The sequence below is a fragment of the Emydura macquarii genome, unplaced genomic scaffold (assembly GCF_026122565.2).
Source record: "Emydura macquarii macquarii isolate MOO-44397 ecotype Brisbane River unplaced genomic scaffold, CSIRO-AGI_Emac_v2 contig_1253, whole genome shotgun sequence".
Classification (NCBI taxonomy): Eukaryota; Metazoa; Chordata; order Testudines; family Chelidae; genus Emydura; species Emydura macquarii.
The window spans coordinates 51311521-51332326 of record NW_027131390.1 but is presented as its reverse complement, the minus strand read 5'-3'; the positions used below and the strand labels follow the sequence as shown (position 1 = coordinate 51332326).

General features: G+C 43.6%; 1 protein-coding gene across 2 annotated transcripts; it reads left to right on the top strand.

The window, feature by feature from the left end:
• The first annotated feature begins 1538 nt into the window (after nucleotides 1-1538).
• LOC137153426 (shugoshin 2-like) lies at nucleotides 1539-18643 on the top strand. Of its 2 annotated transcripts, XM_067548751.1 has the most exons (10): nucleotides 1539-1972; nucleotides 3818-3913; nucleotides 4526-4679; nucleotides 7610-7785; nucleotides 9367-9444; nucleotides 11157-11266; nucleotides 12009-12286; nucleotides 13772-15760; nucleotides 16839-16965; nucleotides 18262-18643. In XM_067548751.1, exons 3-10 carry the CDS (start codon nucleotides 4538-4540, stop codon nucleotides 18398-18400), a joined length of 3039 nt encoding a protein of 1012 aa, XP_067404852.1. In that variant the 5' UTR covers nucleotides 1539-1972; nucleotides 3818-3913; nucleotides 4526-4537; the 3' UTR covers nucleotides 18401-18643. The 2 variants fall into 2 exon arrangements, with proteins under 2 accessions (XP_067404852.1, XP_067404853.1); XM_067548752.1 differs by lacking the exon at nucleotides 3818-3913.
• Nucleotides 18644-20806: the final 2163 nt, after the last annotated feature.

Here is a 20806-nt window from a genome sequence, read left to right as displayed (position 1 = left end):
TATGCTCCAGTGACCCTGAGAACTACGCCACCCTGACCTGAGCATTCAGAAATCATGAGACGGGCTTGAAAATCATGAAACTTTTAGAATAAAGATAAATTTGGGGTATTTGCCTTCTGGTGTTTGAGCCTTTAGATTCATATTTTCTAGCTTTTCTTCAGACTTATGAGGATTAGAAATCTACTTAAAAATAAATAAATAAAGTTGAGATTTTCACGTGATCAAATGACTTCAGGAGCTGGAGCTTTAAGAAAAACAACAAATACCACAAGACACTAAATAAAATCTCAAGGGTTGACAATACTGGACAAGAAGCTGGATATGAGTCAACAGTGAGCCCTTGTTGCCAAGAAGGCTAACGACATATTGGGCTGCATTAGTAGGAGCATTGCCAGCAGATCGATGGAAGTGATTATTCCCCTCTATTCGGCATTGCTGAGGCCGCATTTGGAGTATTGTGTCCAGTTTTGGGCTCCCCATTACAAAAAGGATGTGGACAAGTTGGAGAGAGTCCAGCGGAGGGCAACAAAAATAATTAGGGGACTGGAGCACATGACTTATGAGGAGAGATTGAGGGAACTGGGCTTGTTTAGTCTGCCGAAGAGAAGAATGAGGGGGGATTTGATAGCAGCTTTTAACCACCTGAAGGGAGTTCCAGGGAGGATGCATCTAGGCTGTTCTATGTTGTGGCAGATGACAGAACTAGGAGCAATGGTTCAAGTTGCAGTGGGGGAGGTCTAGGTTGGAGATTAGGAAAAACTTTGTCACTTGGAGGGTGGTGAAGCACTGGAATGGGTTACCTAGGGAGGTGGTGGAATCTCCCTCCTTAAAAGGTTTTTAAGTTGCCGGCTTGACAAAGCCCTGGCTGGGATGATTTAGCTAAGGTTAGTTCTGCTTTGAGCAGGAGGTTGGATTAGATGACCTCCTGAGGTCCTTTCCAAACCTAATTATGATTATTTGAACACTGGTTCTGAATCTTTCTGACACACAGTTACAGTCTTTGTTACTAGATATAGGCCCTAATTCTTCATTGGATGGATGCAGATAGAAGGTCTCACATATGGGCTCTACTATTTTTTCTTTAAATTCTCATCTGAAGTTTATTATTTGGTTCAACTTTTTTATCTTTTGAAAGAACATCTGCAGGTAATATTGTGTTATAAAAGCTCAATAAAAATAAATGGACACAGCTCTTTTTAACAATAAACACCCTCCTGTTATTTTTGCAACAGGGATATGGCAGTATTGTACTAATGCATGAGAGTCTGAGAGCAAAACTGACTAAAGAGAAAAAGTGAAGCTGTCAAGCCTATTTTCATTGCCCAAGGCAGGAGAAATCCAGCAGGGAAGCTGACAGTACAAATAGTGAAACAGAAAGTGCATTTTTATAAAAAGTCCTTCAGCTTTAATGATTGAAAGGTGGGAGCGGAAAGAAAGGAAACAGTTTTCTTTCACATGGTTTTTAAGCTGACGGCATCTCGCTAACGAAAGCTCCTTTGACAATGTTTTACCTGATCTTTCTGGGCTTGCGTGAAAGCCGGTGGTTGGCAGGAAGCCAGCGCTTGAGCTACCAGCACTAAAGGAGCTAGCGGCCAGGCCGGCTCCCTGCAGCTGTGGAACGATTGATACAGCGAGGTCACGTGGCCCATTTCAAATGGCAACGAGAGAGTCTGAACGTTCCGAATCCGATTTCCCACCCAGCCAGGCTGTTGCCAGCCGCTGATCGGTGCACGGTGCGGCCAGCGTGCCTTGAATGCAGCAGAACAAACGGACAAACTTTTTTTTTTTTTTTTTTTAAAGGGAGGAGGAAAATCTGTACATTAAAACCAGACACCCCAAAAAAGTCATCCCGCTACATTTCCCAGTGCTCTCTTGGGCAGGAATCGGATGTGACTGTCCATCCCTCCCGACTCTAGCCTCCATTTGTGCAAGCGCCGTTCAGAGACGTAGAGGCGCCTGGGCAATAGATCGGGTAAGTGAGACCTTTTCTGAGCGTGGCGTGTGAATTAATTAGCCGGGTGCCCTGCTGCAGGGGGGAGCTAAGAACTGTGCAGGGCGGGGCCCTCGGGGCCAGCAAACTTCTCTGCACAGGAGCTATGGAGACAGAGGCAAATCAATCTCTTTGCAGCCCACCGCCCTGCTCGGCCAGGCTCGGAGATCGCCTGAAATTCTTTAAAAACAAACTCAGCTCGGAGATCAGTTCCCCTCATTTCCCGTGGTCTGTAGAGTTGCAACGCAAAGAGAAACACACATCTGCGGCAAAGCGTTTGAACAAGTTAGCAGCGCTTCTTTCCTTGCTTGCCAGCCCCAGGCCCCGTCTGAAATTCTCTTCCCCTCCCCTCCGTGCCCCATTGTGAATTGCAGACCTCCAAAGCTGGGTGGGGAGGGATGCAGAGTCTCCTGAGTGCAGCTCTGGTCAAGTAAAATGGTTGAGAGGGCTTGATAGGTAGATTCAGAGGGCTTGATACCTATGTGTCTGTCTGACACCTAGATCAAGACCTCTCCAACTATATATAACTAATACAGTTTAACTATCTATCTATACACACTGGGGTTCCAACTTCATAAAGGTACCTTTGTCTTGGGCTCATGTTATTGTTTCAGAATTAACTACGCCAGGGTTAACATAATTCAAGGACCCTGTTTAAATGCAGCCCCTGACCCTGGAAACCTCACCACATGGCCAGACCCAGCCCAATCCCACCATCGCAGCTCAGTGTAGCATCAGGGCTGAAGTATGGTCACCTGCAGACTGTAAAGACTCCTAATTGTGTGTCCCAAGACACAGTGGATTCTTACAGTGGGATGAGTGGTTAGGCCCTGATCCTGTGGGCAGAAGTAGGCCTGGGAACCCTGGTGCCAGAACAGAGCCGCACTGTGCTTGTTTGGACTGGGAAAATGAGTGGCCAGTGGCCATGCTACCTTGAATAGTCCCTTAGAGCAGTGGCTCGCCACCTTTCCAGACGACTGTACCCCTTTTAAGAGTCTCATTTGTCTCACGTACCCCCAGGTTTCACCTCACTTACAAACTGCTTGCTTACAAAATCAGACCTAAAAATACACAAGTGTTGCAGCACTCTAGTACTGAAAAATTGCTTGCTTTCTCACTTTTACCATATAATTATAAAATACATCCATTGGAATACAAATATTGTGCTTGCATTTCATTGTTCAGTATCTAGAGCAGTATAAACTAGTCCTTGTCTGTATGAAATTTTAGTTTGCACTGACTTCGCTAGTGCTTTTTATGGAGCCTTTTGTAAAACGAGGCAAATATCTAGATGAGTTGATGTACCCCCCCTTCCCCCCAGGAAGATCTCTGTGTACCCCCAGGGCTACATGTACCCCAAGTTTCACCTTACTTAACAACTACTTGCTTCCAAAATCAGACATAAAAACACAAGTGTCACAGCACACTACTACTGAAAAATGGCTTACTTTCTCATTCTTACTATATAATTATAAAATAAATCAATTAGAATATAAATACACGTACCCCAGGTTGAGAACCACGTCCTTAGAATATGTGCTAACTACTTATATATACTAAACTGTCTGTTCCACCCTGCATTTAGCTGTGGCACTCAGGATCCCTTTCCCAGACCTGAAGAATTGAAGATATTCCTTCACCCACCTTGTCTCTCTGGCATGAAACATGTAAATTAACACGTTTGAAAGCATCCCTCATTTTTCCAGCCTAGACAAGCCCATTGGTTTCAATGGGACTCTGGGAAGGTCTGCAGAGGCATTGCCTCTGGGATGCTTTTTTGATTATATATATATTTTGGTGTAGTGATAGCCAGTTTCTTCCGTACAGTTCTGCCCTGGTGCTGGGACTGCTACTGCCTGCGTGGCTGGCACAGCTCTGCTGGAAACCTCTGCAGGTTCTACTGTGGAAACTGAGTCCCTGTAGGTTAGTGCACTTTGTGTTTTGGGGAGGGGAATCCCCTGATCTCACAGGGCGAAGGAAATCTTGCTGTAAGCATGGTCCCTTTCATTGCAACCAGAGATACAAGGTGGCTCATTTTATGTGGGCCGGGCAGGTCATGTTGGCGGCCCCATCAAACTAGGCTTTGTCAACATTCCATTCATCAAGATGAATGGGTGGAAGAAAACCTGGCTGGAGATAATGATTTGCAAGGCTGGTTAATGGAGCCGGAGTGCATGGAGTGCATGTTGAAGGATCTCTGCAACTGACTCCCCTGGAAACCTGTCTTTATTGTTTTAAAGAAAACTCCATTAAGCGCCACACATACCCACTGGATTTTCTATTACACCGGCCCCGATTTGGGTGTCCATTCTCATTCTCTGGGAAAGACAGCATTGATTATAAAGCACAGGGGGAGGGCAAGCTGTAGGGAAAATGAGCCGATTCGGTGTTTCTGGCTCAGAAGTGTTTGCCTGGGAAGGGATAAAGATGGAAAAGCATGTCCCCCTTTGGAGAGGATTTACCTGTAACTACAGACTTGACTTTCTGAAAACATACAAGCTGTAATTCACTTTGCTCTCTTGCTGTCTCTCTCAGGACTCTTCAACCATGGCATCGCAAGAGGCTGTGGAAACATCTTTTTTCTCCCTAAGTGGTGTTCGAGAACGGATGAGGGAGAAGAAAAATGGTGCTTTAAAGACCGCGAAGCTGAATGCTTCAATTGCATCAAAAATCAAAACTAAAATAATAAGTGAGTGTGTGGTTTTTGTTTGTGTGTATTCTGATAGCAGTTAGGGGTCCAAATCCAGATCAGGCTCCAATTGTGTTAGGTGCTGTATGTGCATGTAGTAAGAGAGAGTCCATGAAATTACAGTCCACATCTGAAAGAAAGTATTACCCCATTTTAAAATTGGGGAAACTGAGTCACCGAGAGCCTAAGTGATTTGCCCAGGATCACTGATGAAGTCTGTGGCAGAGCTGGGATTTGAACTCTGATCCCCCAACTCCCAGTCCACTGTCTTAATCACAAGACCACAAAGGCTGGGCTGGGAGTAAAGCAATGTAAAGGCAGCTGTAAGAAATAAAATTAACAAATAGAACAATGGGGAAGTTGGTAGTAATGAATATAAATCAGAAGTTAGGAATTTGTAGAAAAATTATTAGGGAAGCCAGGGGACACAAGGAGAAATCAATAGCCCAGCAGAGTTAAGGACAAAGGAGGTTTTTTTTAAATATATGGGAAACAAAAATAATCCTGATAATGGTGTTGGTCCATTACTAGATGGAAATGGTGGAATTATCAATAATGCAGATAAGGCAGAAGTGTTCAATAAATATTTCTGTTCTATATTTGGGGGAAAAACAGATGATGCAGTTTCATCACATAGTGATGATAACATTCCTTCCATTCCTTTAGTATTTCTGGAGGATGTTAAACAGAAGCTGCCAAAGTTAGACATTTTTAAATCAACAGGTCCAGAGAACTTGCATCCAAGAGTCTTAAAAGAGCTGGCTGGAAAGTTTGCTGAACCGTTTGTTGTTTTCAGTAAATCTTGGAGCAGTGGAGAAGTTCCAGAGGACTTGAAGAAAGCTAATGCTGTGCCATTTTTTAAAAAGGGTAAATAGGATGACCCAGGTAATTATAGGCTTGTCAGCCTGACATTCATCCTGGGCAAGATAATGGAGTGGCACGGTACTCAGTTAATAAAGAACTAAACAAGTGTAATGCCAATGAACATGGGTTTATGGAAAATAGATCCTGTCAAACTAACTTTATCTATTTTGGATGAGATTATAAGTTTGGTTGATAAAGGTAATAGTGTTGATGAAACCTACTTAAGACTTCTGTAAGGCATTGGACTTGGTGCCACATAATGTTTTGATTACAAAACTAGAATCATATAAAATTAACAGGGCACTCATTAAATTTATTAAAAACTGGCTAACTGATAGGTCTCAAAATATAAATGAGGATGCGTCATTGAACAGGTGTGTTTTCAGTGGGGTGCCATAGGGATAGGCTCTTGACCCTAAGTTATTTAATGTCATCATCAATGACCTGATAAAGTTTGCCAATGACAGAAAAATTGGAGGACTGGTAAATAATGAAGAAGACAGTTCACTGATTCAGAGCAATCTGGATCAGTTGGTAAATTGGGCGCAAGCAAACCATATGTGTTTTAATATGGCTAAATGTAAATGTGCATATCTGGGAACAAAGTATGTAGGCCCACACTTACAGGATGGGAATTCTATCCTGGGAAGAAGTGACTTTGAAAAAGATTTTAGGGTCTTGGTGGATATCAGCTGAACATGAGCTCCCAGTGTGACCCAGTAGCCAAAAGAGCTAATGCGATCCTGAGATGCATAAATGGGGAATGTTGAGTAGCAGTAGAGAGGTTATTTTACCTCCGTATTTGGCCCTGGTACAAGCACTGCTGGAATCCCAGTTCTGGTGCCCGTGATTCAAGGAGGATGTTGATAAATTGGAGAGGGTTCAGAGAGTAACAACGAGAATGATTAAAGGATTAGCAAACCTGCCTTATAGTGATAGACTCCAGGAGCTCCATTTATTTAACTTACCAAAGAGAGGTTAAGAGGTGACATGATTCCAGTCTGTAAGTATCTACCTGGGGAACAAATATTTAATAATGGGCTGCTCAGTCTAGCCAAGAAAGGTCTAACATGATCCAGTAGCTGGAAGTTGAATGTAGACCAATTCAGACTGGAAATAAGGTGCAAATTTTTGTTAGTGAGAGCAATTAAGCATTGAAACAGTTCCTCAAGGATCATGGTGGATTCTCCATCACTGTCAATCTTGAAATCAAGATTGGATGTTTTTCTAAAAGATCTGCTCTAGGAATTATCTTGGGGAAGTGCTATGGCCTCTACTATATAGGGATTAGGTGGTCCATTCCGGCCGTAGAATCTTACGACGTGTCTTGCAAGGGAAGCCTCACTGAAGCCAGTAGAGATTTGCAGGGCATAAGGTTCCACGCAGGTAGAAAAAGTTGCAGGATTGGGGCCATGTGTTGTACGTCATGCGTCAGATAACTGTATCCTTGAACCCTCTATGGACATAGATGGCAATGGTATAACAATAATAATTAATAATAATAATAATAATGATAAAGAAATAAAGAGGGGAGGGAATCAATAGAGTATTGTCAGGAGGGGGAGAGAGAGAGACTTGAAAATAGAGAGCTGATGAAGTGAAAAGATGCAGCTGGTAGACACTGCAGGGAATGGGACCAAAGCTCTTGCCGAGTGAATGGAGGAAGAGGAGGCTGGCCCTATCTAGCTCCTTCCTTTGGTGAGCCGGGCTGGGGAAACTTTTCTTCTTTTTAAATAAACCATGTACATTTTGACCTGGAGCTGTCTGAGGATGGGGAGTGATGTTCTGAGGCTGCTGCTGAGTCAGAAGACATTCTGTGTGGACCCGAGTCTGGAGAGAGGGACTTTTATAGTCTCAGAGAGAGGAGAGGTATGGCATGAACAGGAATCTTAGTCCTGATTCTGTACAGAGATACATGCAGGTGGTACCGTGTGCCTGTGCAGAGCCAGGCTGAGATTCACAAAGGCAGTCCACTGAAGCAGCGGAGACTTGGCTGGCATAGATTTGTTGTGGTAGCAGGAATGGGAAAGATGTAATGTAATACTTTACTTTTATTTTGCCTGTAGACAACTCTTCTACAGTTAAGGTCTCCTTAAAACGCAATAACAAAGCTCTGGCACTGGCCCTCAGCGCCGAGAAGGCGAATACCCAGAGGCTCATCTTCGAGAAGATGTTACTGCAGAAAGAAGTGGAGAAATGTCACTTTGAGAACGCTACGCTTCGGCAGAGATTATATTTTTTGGTACTGTGCTAGTGCTGTAACGTTGTGTTTGTGGGGTAGTCAAAATCAGTGCCACCACTTCTATAGAGCCTAGCAAGGAGAGAAGAAAAAGAATGTAATTGAATTTTTGCTATTGAAACATTTCATAATTTACTAACCTATTTATTTAAATCTTTTTTAAAAAAAGCAATCCAAACATACTGTTGAACCTGGGTCCCATTCTCCCTAGCAGCTGTGCAGGGAGACAGTTACAACTCCGTCGTCTGGTGAGGTAGACTAAGCTTTCCTGTATGTCTGAACTGAGATATAACCCTGTGCAGAGAGATGGCATGGTACAGACACAGTAAGATGGGGTTAGATCGTATCTATACTGCAAGCAGAAACTATTTGTTAACGGTGTTGTAACTGGGTCCTGGGATATGGTGGCTTAATAGTGCAGGTGGGTCCTTCGGTGTCTGACATTGTCCTCAATAAAGTATCTCAAGGGAAGATACTAACTCCTGAGGGCTTACCTACACACAGAAATTGCTGGCATAGCTATAGTGGAATAATAATTCTAATTTCCCCATGTAGTCACAACTAAGGGCTTGTCTGTAAGACAAGACAGGCAAACTGTCCAGGCTTTCCAGGAGGGTAAAGTGTACTCAGGCGGTTGCACCGTGTCATCACCTTGGTATCCAGGCACCTTCCCGTTGTGCAGCATTTCCCAAATCTACAGGACAACAAAACCCATTCCCTCCCCCCACCTCTTCAATCCCATCATATATTGTTAAAGGCCTACCCATACAGTAGCATTTTAATTAAAGGGTGACACTCCCTTTCTGTTTCCCATAAGCTTTGAGCAGTGAAATAGTTAAGTGTTGTTATTTAAACGATAATCAGCGCCCTTTTAAATTAATGGGGTGGTTCACACCTCTGAGAGCTGTTGTTCCAGGCAGCCCAGGCTCCATGCAAACTCCGGCAGGCTTGCCTGCATTGGTTTGCAATTGGATCCCATTTTATAGCTCTTCACTGTAACTGGAATAGCCTGAGACTGGGGGCGTGTCTACACGGCTGTCAGGAGACGTGAGTGCAGCACTGCAGGCGTACCTGAGCTAGCGTTGATCGTGCTAGCTCACTGAAAACTGCAGTGTGGCTGCAGTGGGACGGCTTAGCTGCCCAAGTACAGTCCTGCCCTGGACACTGGCTGTCTACTCAAGTGACAACTCTGCCAACTGAGCTCGCTTGGGTATGCCTTCACCTGCCGTCCTGATTGCAGTGTAGACATACCATTAGTGGTGGGTGGTGGTTTTTTTTTTTTTAATTAAATCTGAGGCTCTGGAAAACAGTGGAGAGTTCTGGCCGTGCCCCCCAGTTGGTCCGACACACCCTTGAGCATCAGAGCATGCCCCACGCGTTGGGAAATGCTAAAGGTGCGTGTTAAGTGATGAGACTGGTATCTGTGATGTGTAATTACAGAGAGCTTCAGTGTCTCATTGCATGTCCTTGTTCTCCTGTTAGACTGAGCGGCGCTGCTTTATGCTTCCAATATTAGCCTCTCTTTGGTTCTGTCCAGAGAGATTTTAAATTCCAGTCTTGTAAAACGTTACTTTTCTGATACAGAATAAAACTCTCAAACAACTGGAAGCATTTCTGAATGATAACCTGCTGACGGCCATTAAGATGAGCAGACCTTCCGAGGTAAGCTGGGGGGATGCGAGTAAGTATGTACAAATGTGTGCATGTGTGTGAGAGAGCTTTGGGAAGGAATGAGATGTCTGTGGCTCCTGTCTAATGACTTCCTCACATCATCATTCGGGATCGTTACATCTTCACCTGCTTACTCCACACCCAGTCTTAGTACCTTGATTTTAGCTAGATGTTTAATGTCAGTGACCTACTAAAGGGCCAGATTGCAGCCAGCAGCTCCCATAGGCCTTGAAGTACTTTTCCCCCCCCTTCAATTGAATTAGCTCAGCTAAACTAGTTTAACTCTTATTTGAAATCACCACTTAACACCAATGTGGGCATAGGCTAATTCCTTTAGCTCAATTTTTGCAGGTTGAGTTATGGCCTAAGGTCTCCAAGGCCTGGTCTACACCTAAAATTAGATTGACCTAGCTACCTCACTAAGGGCTGTTAAAAATCTCATGCCCTGTGTGATGTAGTTAGGTCAACCTAATCCCCCACTGTAGATGCAGCTAGGTTGATGGAAGAATTCTTGTGTTGACCTAGCTACTGCCTCTCAGAGAGATGAATTAACTACATCAAGGAAAAAAACCCCTTCTGCTGATGTCGGAAGTGTCTTTACTGCTGCAGCACCATAGTTACACTGCTGTCATGTAGACGTAGCCTGAGCTAAGGTCTTGTCCAAATGCACAAATTGGATCTCTTTACCTATACCGCCATAGTTAAAGTGGTTCAACCTCCCCTAGTGTGAATGCAATTATACCTGGATAGCTTATTCACGTGCAGGAAGGGGAGTAAGCTATACTAGTGTAAGGTGCCTTTACATCAGAATAACTGTCTCCACACGAGGGTTGTTGTAGTCTAACTATGCTGGCAAAATATCACACCCCGAAGTGACATCGTTACAGGGATACAAAATTGGCATGTAGACCGGGCCCATTTGGCACCGTGGGGGAAGGGTGACCCATACTCTACCCAAGCTTTAAGCTCTGCCAACAATCCCAGAGGAACTGGTTATTTTTGCTAAAGAGATCTACCTCTTTAGGGCAGGGGCCATCTTTTGGTGTGTGTTTGTACAGCGCCTAGCACAATGGGGTCCTGGGCCATGACTGGGGCTCCAAGGTGCTGTGGTAATACAAATAGTTAATAATCAACAGTGCGGTATTTCCCATGTGGAGAGTTGAAGTGCAATCAGTAGGTTTCAGAATGGACACCCCACTGAGTTGAACAGGAATGATTCATAGACCCCTTGGAACTGCTATAGACTCAGATCACACGGTGTCCATTCATATTGGGAAGATAAAACTTCCCAGGTATAAGGGCTAGAAACCCCCCCTTTTTTTTTCGGTCAATCAAAACTTAAATTTTGTAGAAAGTGATGACTCTTATCCGAGAGAGGCTGGGGTAGCCTCCCAGCACCTTCTCACTCGTGGTTTGTTCTGGTTTACTTTTGGGAGTGGACAATTTTGAATGAGGGTCTTTTTTTTAAAAACGTATATATAAAAATCACAGTATTACCATTTTCAATGGCAGAACACTCAAAAGTATCTCTGTAATATTTAAAATGCCAGTGGTGCCTCATTTCCCACGGGTTGGCATCCAAAAAGAAATCCTTCACCACCTTTCCTAAAACCAAAATCAGAGCTTGTGCTGCTTCTACATAGTATGGTGTGTTTTTTTATTACAGAAAGCTTAACAGACCATGCCATTTTTCCATACTCTAGTACCGTTCAAGTTCTCTGCCATTATCTGATAGCCAGAAAAACAGCATCATGGAGGGCAGCTGGACTGGTGATCTCGCAGACGCACAACTTGGAGTCTCTCCACTGGTTAGGTAAGCCTGACAATGTTCAAATGAGGCTAAAATAATGTGTGTAACTTTAAACTTGTGAATTCAATAGGACTATCCATGTGCTTAAAGTTATATTCATTTCAGTGCTTTGCTGGATCCGGGCCTAGGTTTGTAAAGCACCAGGTATTTTTGCAGTGCTATATTATTATTAATAGGCATTATTATTATCTCTCTTTTGGTGCTTTTCATCAGTCAATCTCAAATAGAGTCCAGGTCTCCTGAGTCCCAGTTTAGTGCTCTCTCTGCTAACCCCCTCTGCCTCTCTCTCTCTCTAAGTAGATGCTTAGTAGTAACCCACGCATGACTGCAGTTTAGGGGCATGTTTTGTGAAATGCAGTTACAAATTGATCTGTTCTTAAAACAATACATCTGAAAATCTATTTCCTCCTTTTCAAGTCCCGAATTCAGGTCCTGGTATAACCCTAGCACACCACTGTTTGAACCTGTGCTCTGGATGGCCGTGCTTCCATCTTCCTTCAGATTTCTTTTTTCTCCCACAGAAGCTGTGCCCTAAAAGACACATGCTTTCTCACCTATGTGAAATGACCATGTGGCAGGAAGCAAATTCTGCCAAGCTGGCATGCATTCCTCTTCGCTTCAGCGTTTTAACCATTCAGGAAAGTGCACTGTCCCAAGCTGGAGTGGATTTTGGTGCTGGCCTGGAAACAGAATGTAATCTGCTCCGTTACCGCTTGTCCTTTGATCGCCTCTCTTTGCACTGCAGAATGGCAGCAATGCCGATGAGAGTCCCGCTGTGTGAAGTAGACGATGGGGAAAGGCAACAAGGTGGTAGCTCTGCAGGGGTGCAAGTCGTCCCGCTGGGGCCCCAGCCGTCTGTTCCAGAGCAGCCTGGAAAATGCACAACCCCCACCTCGTCCCAGGAGCCGTCGCCTTCCTGGCTTGCTGAGGAGCCGTTAGCAAGCTGGGAGAAAAACGATCACAGGTCAAGCGAAGGAGGTGAATCGGAACCTGCCTTTGTTGACTCTCGTGTGATTTTTGGAGGTAAATTCCATCCTTGTCTGTCTTCCTAGGATGACTGTTGCCGTGCTTTAGCACGTGGAATGATGGGCTGGGCTGCAGTGCAAGACATAATGCACATCCGTCCAGTTAACTCGTCAGCTTGCGTGCTGCGGCAGTATTGGTATCATGGGAACACTAGTGAGATCGTTGGAACAAGTCCGGGAACGCCTAGGACACACTTGTTGTTGTGGTACACACCGTGAGCACCTCTGAATGTCATGGCTACGGTAGAGATTGAGCTGGCCTAGGGCTTTCAGTAGCAATTGCTACCGTGGCCAGCTTTGTACTGCCGTGACGCACAAAGGGTCTGCCTGCACTGCAGTGCAGAGGTTCAGCTGCACCATATATAGGTATATGTGCGCTGACTTTGACCAAGCTAGTGCACTGAAAACAGCAAGGGGAGCCACAGCGACGTGGGTCATGGCATGGGCTAGCTGCCTGAGTACATACGTAGGACCCTGGGGTGAGATTGTACCTGGGTGGGTAGGATGTGTCAGACTGCCTGCACATGCTGCAGTTGCACCTTCCGAGTGCAGTGTAGACATACCTGCCCGTCCTGCACAATGTCAGCTAAGGGTAAAGGGATGTGTGGCAATATTTTCCAGCAACTGACTTTGGCCTTATTGCTGGATTGCCTTGGATAATGAATCCTGGTCCCTTTTTAAAAATTATTTATTGTGAAAAGATTGGGACAAAAGGTTGTTCAGCCCCTAAAAAGGGGGCAAAATTATAACATTTTCCATTCGAAACCACAAGGCCGTTTGTTCTTTTCCTTTCCCTCCTGAAAGCCCACTGATTGAGCAGTATTTCTAGCCACACACCAAAGCTTTTAAAATATGACTAATGAGTGATTTTTGGGTGGCTCGGGTTTTGTGCTCTCTGGAAATTGATCCCCACTAAGATCTGAGGTTGGGCACCCAAGGTTGCTAGTCAGTTTTGGAAATTTTGGCCAAGATGTAAACGCATCTCAGCTGAGCTCATTTTCTTTTTGGAAGTGGTGTGGATATGAAATTTTTAGTAGAAAAGGGTTTTAGCTGCAGAACTTTGGGCTAAAAAAAGTCCCTGCCTCAAAGAACCGTCTTTTTGTTCTGTTTGTACAGCACCTAGCACAATGGGGGCCTGATCCATGATGGGGGCTCCTACGCACTACCACAATACAAATAATAAAACTTTCTCATCTGGATTTTGAACATCCGCAAATACCTGGCGTGTTGAGGTCTGGGATTTTGCTTTGGGCCATTCTCCTGTTTTGAGGAGAGCTAAATAAGCATCTCTCTAGAACAGACAATTTGTGATTTCTCCAAAAGAAAAGCACAACATTGTCCCACTGTCTGTCCTGTGGGAGTCCATGATAATGTGAGAGACGCAAATATAAGCTGATGGGACTTTCTGGTGCTGCAGAAGGTGATTTGTTGTCTGCCATGTTGACTTTCACTTACTTGGATGACATTTTTTTTTTCATTGTAGAATCCTCATCATGCGTCCCACAAAGTTCCAGAAGTTTGCCAGCATCTGCTCTGGCTAATAATCATTTTCTGCCTCCATGTGATGAGATTACAAGACCATGTAGTGATAGTCTGATACAATCGCAAGGATACATAACTGAAAGGAAGAAACGTGTCACTGTGTATATGACAAGCACTCCATCTTCCGCAGTGGACTTTAACTTAGATATCGGCTCCAATCGTATCTCGAAATGGAGCATTGGTGAGGAGAGCCATGCCTGTAAAACAACCGTGCCAGTAAAATCAAACAATCTCAATCTCCTGGATTTGCCTTTGGAACCCGATAGCTATCCTGAAACAGAACCCTCAGATAAAGGGCTTTCCTGTGACCTGCTGCAGCTTGAGGAAACTGTGTGCGATGCTGAAGTGAATCATAACTTCAGCCGAGTCGCTGAATTTGTTACATTAGATGCCAAAAGTCAAAGGAATGGCCAAGCCAAAACTGCTGAAACTGTGGTACTCAAAAAGGTCAGCACAGGTAAAAAGAGAAGAGATGCAGTTAAAAGCTGCTCTAAAAGTAGTTCAGACACACATCAGGTAGTAGAAGGCCCCCTAAACACTAAAAAGGCATCCAAGGTTAAAGGCTTGAGCGGGAGCAAATCAGAAGCACAAAATCCCACGTGGCAGACTTTGGAAGAGGCGTCGTTACAAAAGAGCAGTGGCTGCGCTGTGGGACAGAATTCCCATCAGCGTGATAAAGCCAAAGATTGCAGAAGAATGCATACATTGAATTTAGGGCAGTCAGATAAGGTGAAAAAAAAGGACTTGTTACAACAAGAAATAAATGGAGAGTCTTTTGCTGAGAGACTGATAAGTATGGAGAACCAGTTCCAAAGCCCACACGCTGTCTCATTAAGTCATAAAGCTCCATTAAATGGTGGTGCTCCACAAAGTTCACCTGTTTTGGAAAAACAGATCTCCAGCATACCAGTTTTGCAGCAGGATTTGCTGGGTGTGACCGTGAAGTGTGCAAAACAAAAAGCAAACAGGAAGACCGTTATAATTAGCAAAGCAGATGACGGTAGAGAGGAAAATGTGCAAGGCAGTACCAAAGCCGGCAAAGCTGAATGCCAGGCTAAAAAAGAGCAGAAGAGCAAGAGAAAAAGAAGCAAGGAGAGAAACTGTAACCCTCAGAGAAGTGAAGCAGAGACTTCTGGTCCATGTGCAGATGTGCAAAGTGTGGATACAAGGAACAATAAGGATCCATCAAGCAACACTAAGCCTAGCGTAAAAACGTACACTCTCTCTCTTTCAAATCTTATAGGGAGTTCAGTTTCTGTCCAGCCAGGTTTAAAGGGTGATGAAATCACCCACTCTGAGCGTGTTCCTGAGAGCAAGACTAGCAAGATCCCAAAGGCTCAGAGAACCTCCACTATTCAGAGGAACAAGAAGCCGAGTAGCAGCCCCATAGAGAAGGTGCTGGACAAAGTCCACAACAATGTGAATTCCTTAAAGGAAGCGGCTGATTCCAGATCGAAGGCTAAGAGAAAAACCTATGTTGTTGACCCTCCAGAGACTCACCCTGCGGGCAGAGAGAGTGTTGCTTCTGAGACTGTTGCTGGTGACGTAGCAGATTCTGCACTCAGGCAAGCTGGCCCCGTGGAACAGAATTTTCTGCCTGTTACAGTTCTCAAAACGGAGCCAGATTCCTACCTGATCAGTGAGCCTATGGTGACGAATTCTGGGATAGGAAATTCAGGCCTTTTTGATTTCTCCCCTTCCGCCCATTCTGAAGCTCTGCCCTTCAGCCCCTGCGGCAAGAATCTTCCACATTTGGCACCCACGTCTGCTGCAGACCACAGAATTCCAGAAAAATCCTCCGCTCTGCCGAAGAGCGCTGCGATCTCTCAAGGAAGTGACTCTGAGCTAACGCCAGGAGGCAGTCATGGGAGGAAGAAAGCGAAGGTCAGTTCTAAAGAAACTGGACAAAGCGCAGCCTCACCTGGAAGTGGTAAGTGGTGGGGTAGAGGTAAAGGAGAGGGATTATTGTGGTAGCTTAGCATATAGACTGCATAAGGGAAAGGCGGAAGTGATTATATTTTAGTACAATAAATGCTCTGATCATTGTTATTTAAAACATAGGTTATTTATGTATCTTGGGCATTTTTGTTGACCTCCACCATCTGAATGCTACCTGCTGAAAAATAAAGGTTATGCTAAGTTGGGGCCTGATCCAAAGCCTATTGAATTCACTGAGTCTTTCCATTCAGCAGGTTTTGAATCAGACCATTAGCCCTTCGAAGACTTCACTGCTCCTCAATTTGGCTTCAGTTACTTGGATTTTATTTATAGAGATGTGGGCACATGGATGGAAGTAATAGGTGTCAGTTATGTGAAAGATTTGGTTACTCTGCAAAAAAAAAAATGGTTTTTTCTTTGTGTTTCAAAATCAGGCAGATTTTAAAAGTGGTGTGTTCTTTGCAAGATGGAAGTTTACCTGGAACAGGAGGTCTGGAAATAGTCTGACACTGATTTCCACCCCTGTTCCCCCAGATGTGCTAATTTCACTTTGAAATGTTTTCAGTAAATGCTGCACTTATATCCAGGTTACGTATTTAGCACTGGAATTCTCCCATCTAGCTCAGATGCCATCTGCACCCTTGATCACACTTTCTTAGCTCTTCCACTCCTGCTCTGTCTTTTAGATTGTAAGTTCGTTGGGGCAGGAACAGTCAATTACTTTGTGTATGTACAGGGCCTACTACCATATGGCCTTGCTGTTGGCTGGGGCTTATTAGCAATGAAAAATTAAAATAATACACAATAAGAAAGTGGCTTTTGAAAAATAATTCTGGTTTTGGACAAAAGGAAGTTGAGAAACATCCCAAACAACCACCTGTGTTTGGGGGTGAAGTATCACCCCCCTGAGATGGAAATGGTGCCAGATGAACCTTGCAGAGAATTCTGGCAATATGTTACTTGTTCTCTTCTCCACTTGCGGGTGATGTCTTAAGGTGGATTTAAATGGGCTTCATCAGTGCATCAGCAATATTCTGAATAAATCCTTTCAAACACGCCTGTCTTTACAGAGAACAAAGCCCTGCAAGATCTGACCAATGCCAGCCTTTTGTCGTCCATGGGCTCAGAAGAGTCTTCAGCACGTCCGACCCGACGGAGGCGGGACCCGACTTGCTATGCAGAACCAAAACTCAATAGGTCGGTATTTCTAACCCCATCCTCCTCCAGCGCCGTCCCCGCATGCTGTGTTCTTGGAGCAGGCATTTGTTGAAATGGGCTTTTCCGGTGTGTCTATACTGGTTGGCCTGCCTTGCCTTGTTAGGTGGCCAGACCCACTTCCCTTCCCTTCTTTCATCCAAATCCTTCCTAAAACAGCCTTTTGCCCTCTGACCTACGAGAAGGGAGGGGGAGGAAAGCCAACGGAACAAAAAGGAATGGATCCCATAAAATATGTACATGCCTTTAGCCCTCAGACACCTCAACAGACCCTTACGCCTTTGTGGAGGGTCTACCTGTGTGAGCCTTTTGCAGGATTGGGCCCTTCCTGAGCAACTATATGGCTTTATTATTAACACTGCTTGTCCTGTATCTGTTTGTAGCATCCCCTTATATTATGTTGAATTTAGGTCCCGATCCTATACTGGGATCCATTAGCACAGATGCTAGTGTGGAGTCTTGTTGACTTACTGTCCAAGAATTGATGTCTAGCACCACCCTTTGCTAGGTTTATTACTCTCACTCACTGTTGTTTTTTTCATGGCTGAATTTTAAACCACAATCCTACACAAACACATCTCTGTAAGTAAGAAAGCTCTAAACTGCAGTCTTAAGTTGGTGGTGGGAATAGTAGAAAATAAAATTCAGTTCCCTAGATATACAAGGAATAGGAACAGAAAGCAACATTTGTACTTAACTCTATTCTCAGACATCCAAACCATTTTTGTATATTTATATTAATGATATTACAAGTACCATTGATTCAGTTAAGTTCTCATGACATGTGCATTGTTTTTTCTCTAAGAAGAATATTTGAAAAGGGTATGATTTCTCTAAAGATGCTCTAAAAACTGAGTGCATCAATCTCTCCCGTATAGGGGCATTTTATAATTTTGCGGGCATCTCTGTTTTACATATCAGCTATCTTCAGGCCTTGTCTACTTTAGAAAGCAATACTGCATTAACTATATTGGTATAGCTAAAGCAGTGCAACCTTGCCTAGTGTGAACACATTTATAGCAATATAAAGAACTTTTATACTGGTATGTCTCTCCCCATTTTGGAGGAGAAATAGGCTACACTAGTAACACTCAAAAGTGACTTATTCTGGTATAACTATTATGGTAAAAAAATAAAATAAAAAAATCATGCCTCTAATAGAAATAGTTATTCTGGTGCAATTTGCAAGTTTAGAGCAGGCTTAAGTTAGACTAGCTGTTTAATTATTTGTATTATCATAGTTTAGTTAAGAATAATATTTAACTTTTTATTCTGCAGCAAATTGAGGCGTGGTGATCCATTTACAAACCCAGAGTTCCTTCATTCCCCTATCTATAAAACCAAAAGGAAGAAAGTGAAAAAAGAAAAGGAAACATCCAAGAGGATCAAACAGGAAGAAAAATGTCTTCATGAATGAGCCATACATAAATTGCGACATACATAAATTGTCTATTTTAAAAAGGACTAGTAAATATTCTTATTTTTCTGTAGCTAAAAATCAAGTGTAGCCACCTACCATCACGCCATGAATCAGTTTGTCTTGTACTTTTGCTGGGATAGTTTGAACTTGCTAGAGAACTTAGAAGAGTTTGCATAACTTATTTTATTTTATTTCTATGTTGAAGCACAAAATAAAGACCAATCATTTTACCTTCTAAAATTCACACTGATGGTCTCGTTTTTATACCCGGGGCCAGATTAGACCTGACACAGCTGGGTCTCCCAGTTCTCTGCCACCTGCGCTGGAGCTATTCCAGGGCGGAGATGGGACAATGGAGGAAGGTGATGGGACCGGAGGGGGATGTGGAGGGTGTTCAAATGTCCCAGGAATTATACACCCCCTGCAGGGGCATGTAGGAGCTATAGTAAGTTCTATTTAGATGGTCAATGAGCATTGGGCCAGATTTGGTCCAACTCCTCAGTTTGTCAGTCTTGCTTTGTGGCATGGCTTCTCCAATGGGAAGGTTTCCTTTATGTTTAGAATCCAGTGTTTTGTCACAGAAAGGTAGGACTGGAAGGGACCTCGAGAGGTTATCAGGTCCAGGTTCCACTGGACTTGACGCATCGCTGGTGACTTGGAAGGCATTCCGCACCAGGTGGAGGCTGCCTTTGCACACTAATAGTACTATCTGGGTAAAACACAGCAGCGTCCATTGAAGTCCATGAGAATCTTTCCATTGACTTCCATGGGAGCTGGATTAGGCCTTTCATACATCCACTATTGCTGTGTGACTGATACGTATGGAGATTTTTTTTAACCACAGAGATAATATAAGCCCTTCTGCTTTTCTGTGCCTCTGGTCTCCACTCCGCAAACCATCAAACCCTTCCTTTTCCTTGAGTCCTCCTTTTGTAAATTGATGCTCTGCTACTTTGACTCAAACGCTAGCATCCACTAAGCTGCAAACCTCTCCCTGTCTTTAGTAATGGGGTGTAACAGCAGAGGAGTTGGTTAGTGCTAACGTTAAACAAGTTGAGGCTGGGTTGGCTGGTTACAAAGTCCCCCCACCAACCAAAGGCCATCAGCTGATTTTGCAGCAGACTAAACTTTTCTCCACTCATGCTTATCGCTGAAGTCAAAGGAGTTACTTTAATGCAAACATGGTGTCAGAGAGGCAGGAACTGGGCCCAATATGTGTAACTGTTACCAACAAACTTTGTACTAATTCGTGTTACAATTCCAGACTGCACTGTCGGCTCTATAATGGACAGTCACAAATGTCACAACACTTCAGAAGGGAAGAAATATCTTAAATATAAGGAAAAATTACTTCAAATCGCCCGTCACTAGTGCTGCAAAGTCATTGCACTGCATGCTACAGTCCATGTGCAGCTTGAGGAGGATGGGCTGCGTAGAATGTCATCTTGTAGAAAAGCCAATGTGCAGCTCTCCAGCAAAACTATCTCCCAGGTTGGGATCATGTGACTCCCTAAAATCCTTCCCTGGATCTGGGCAAAATACAAGACAAGACAAAACAAAACAAAACTTCTGTCTGGAGTAAATGGTTGACTGCATGCTTCCTCTAAATCAAATAACGGGCTGTTTAATAGTCAGTGTGGTATAGTCACTGAATGTGACCTTGTGGCTGGGGAATGAATTTAAATAGTATGTTTTTATATTTTTTTAAAAATCAACTTTTCTCCTATCTGTGGAATGCACACGTGAGGAGGCAGTGGTACCACTATTCTAGTATCTTTCACTTCCTTCTCACAGTATTGTGCATACTACAGTAGTTTAATCTTTATAAGAAAAGTGTAAAAAAGCAGAAGAGAACAGATCATTTTTTAATCAGCAGAGGGATCTAAGTCAGGGCCAAGTGTCTTTGGGCTGAGTGCCTGTGAATGTGCTATGCAAATACTGTCTTCTAGGCTAGATGTTATTTCCCCAAGTATCTATCTTGAGTTTTACTGGGAACAGTACTCACATTTTTACTTTCTCTTTTATCTGAGAACAGAGGGCTAAATTCTCAGCTTGTATAAATTGCCATACTTCACCGATTTCAATGTTGCTATCTCAGTTGGTACCAGTTGACATTTTGGCCCAAGGATTCAAATCCAGGAAGAAAAATATATATTTTTGCATGAGATTTTTTAAAAAATACATTAGCATGGTTCCTAGCTAATAAATATAGCTCAGAGAGAGTAAAGATAATGGGGTCTCTCTGTTCATTCTATGTGCGATACTAAGATTTTTTTCCCCCTTACATGCAACAAACACTCCACTGTACTTAAGTTGCACTAGCTCAGGGATACTTTTGATCAAAATGCAATCAGAGCCTTTGTTTTGGGACATTAATCACTAGTGTTTTTGGTTCTGATTTTC

Coding starts and splice junctions, on each gene's coding strand:
- LOC137153426 (XM_067548752.1), top strand. CDS start 4,538: ATGGCATCGCAAGAGGCTGTGGAAACATCTTTTTTCTCCCTAAGTGGT. Junction 4,680..7,609: donor AATCAAAACTAAAATAATAA/GTGAGTGTGTGG, acceptor TTTTGCCTGTAG/ACAACTCTTCTACAGTTAAG. Junction 12,287..13,771: donor CTCTCGTGTGATTTTTGGAG/GTAAATTCCATC, acceptor TTTTCATTGTAG/AATCCTCATCATGCGTCCCA.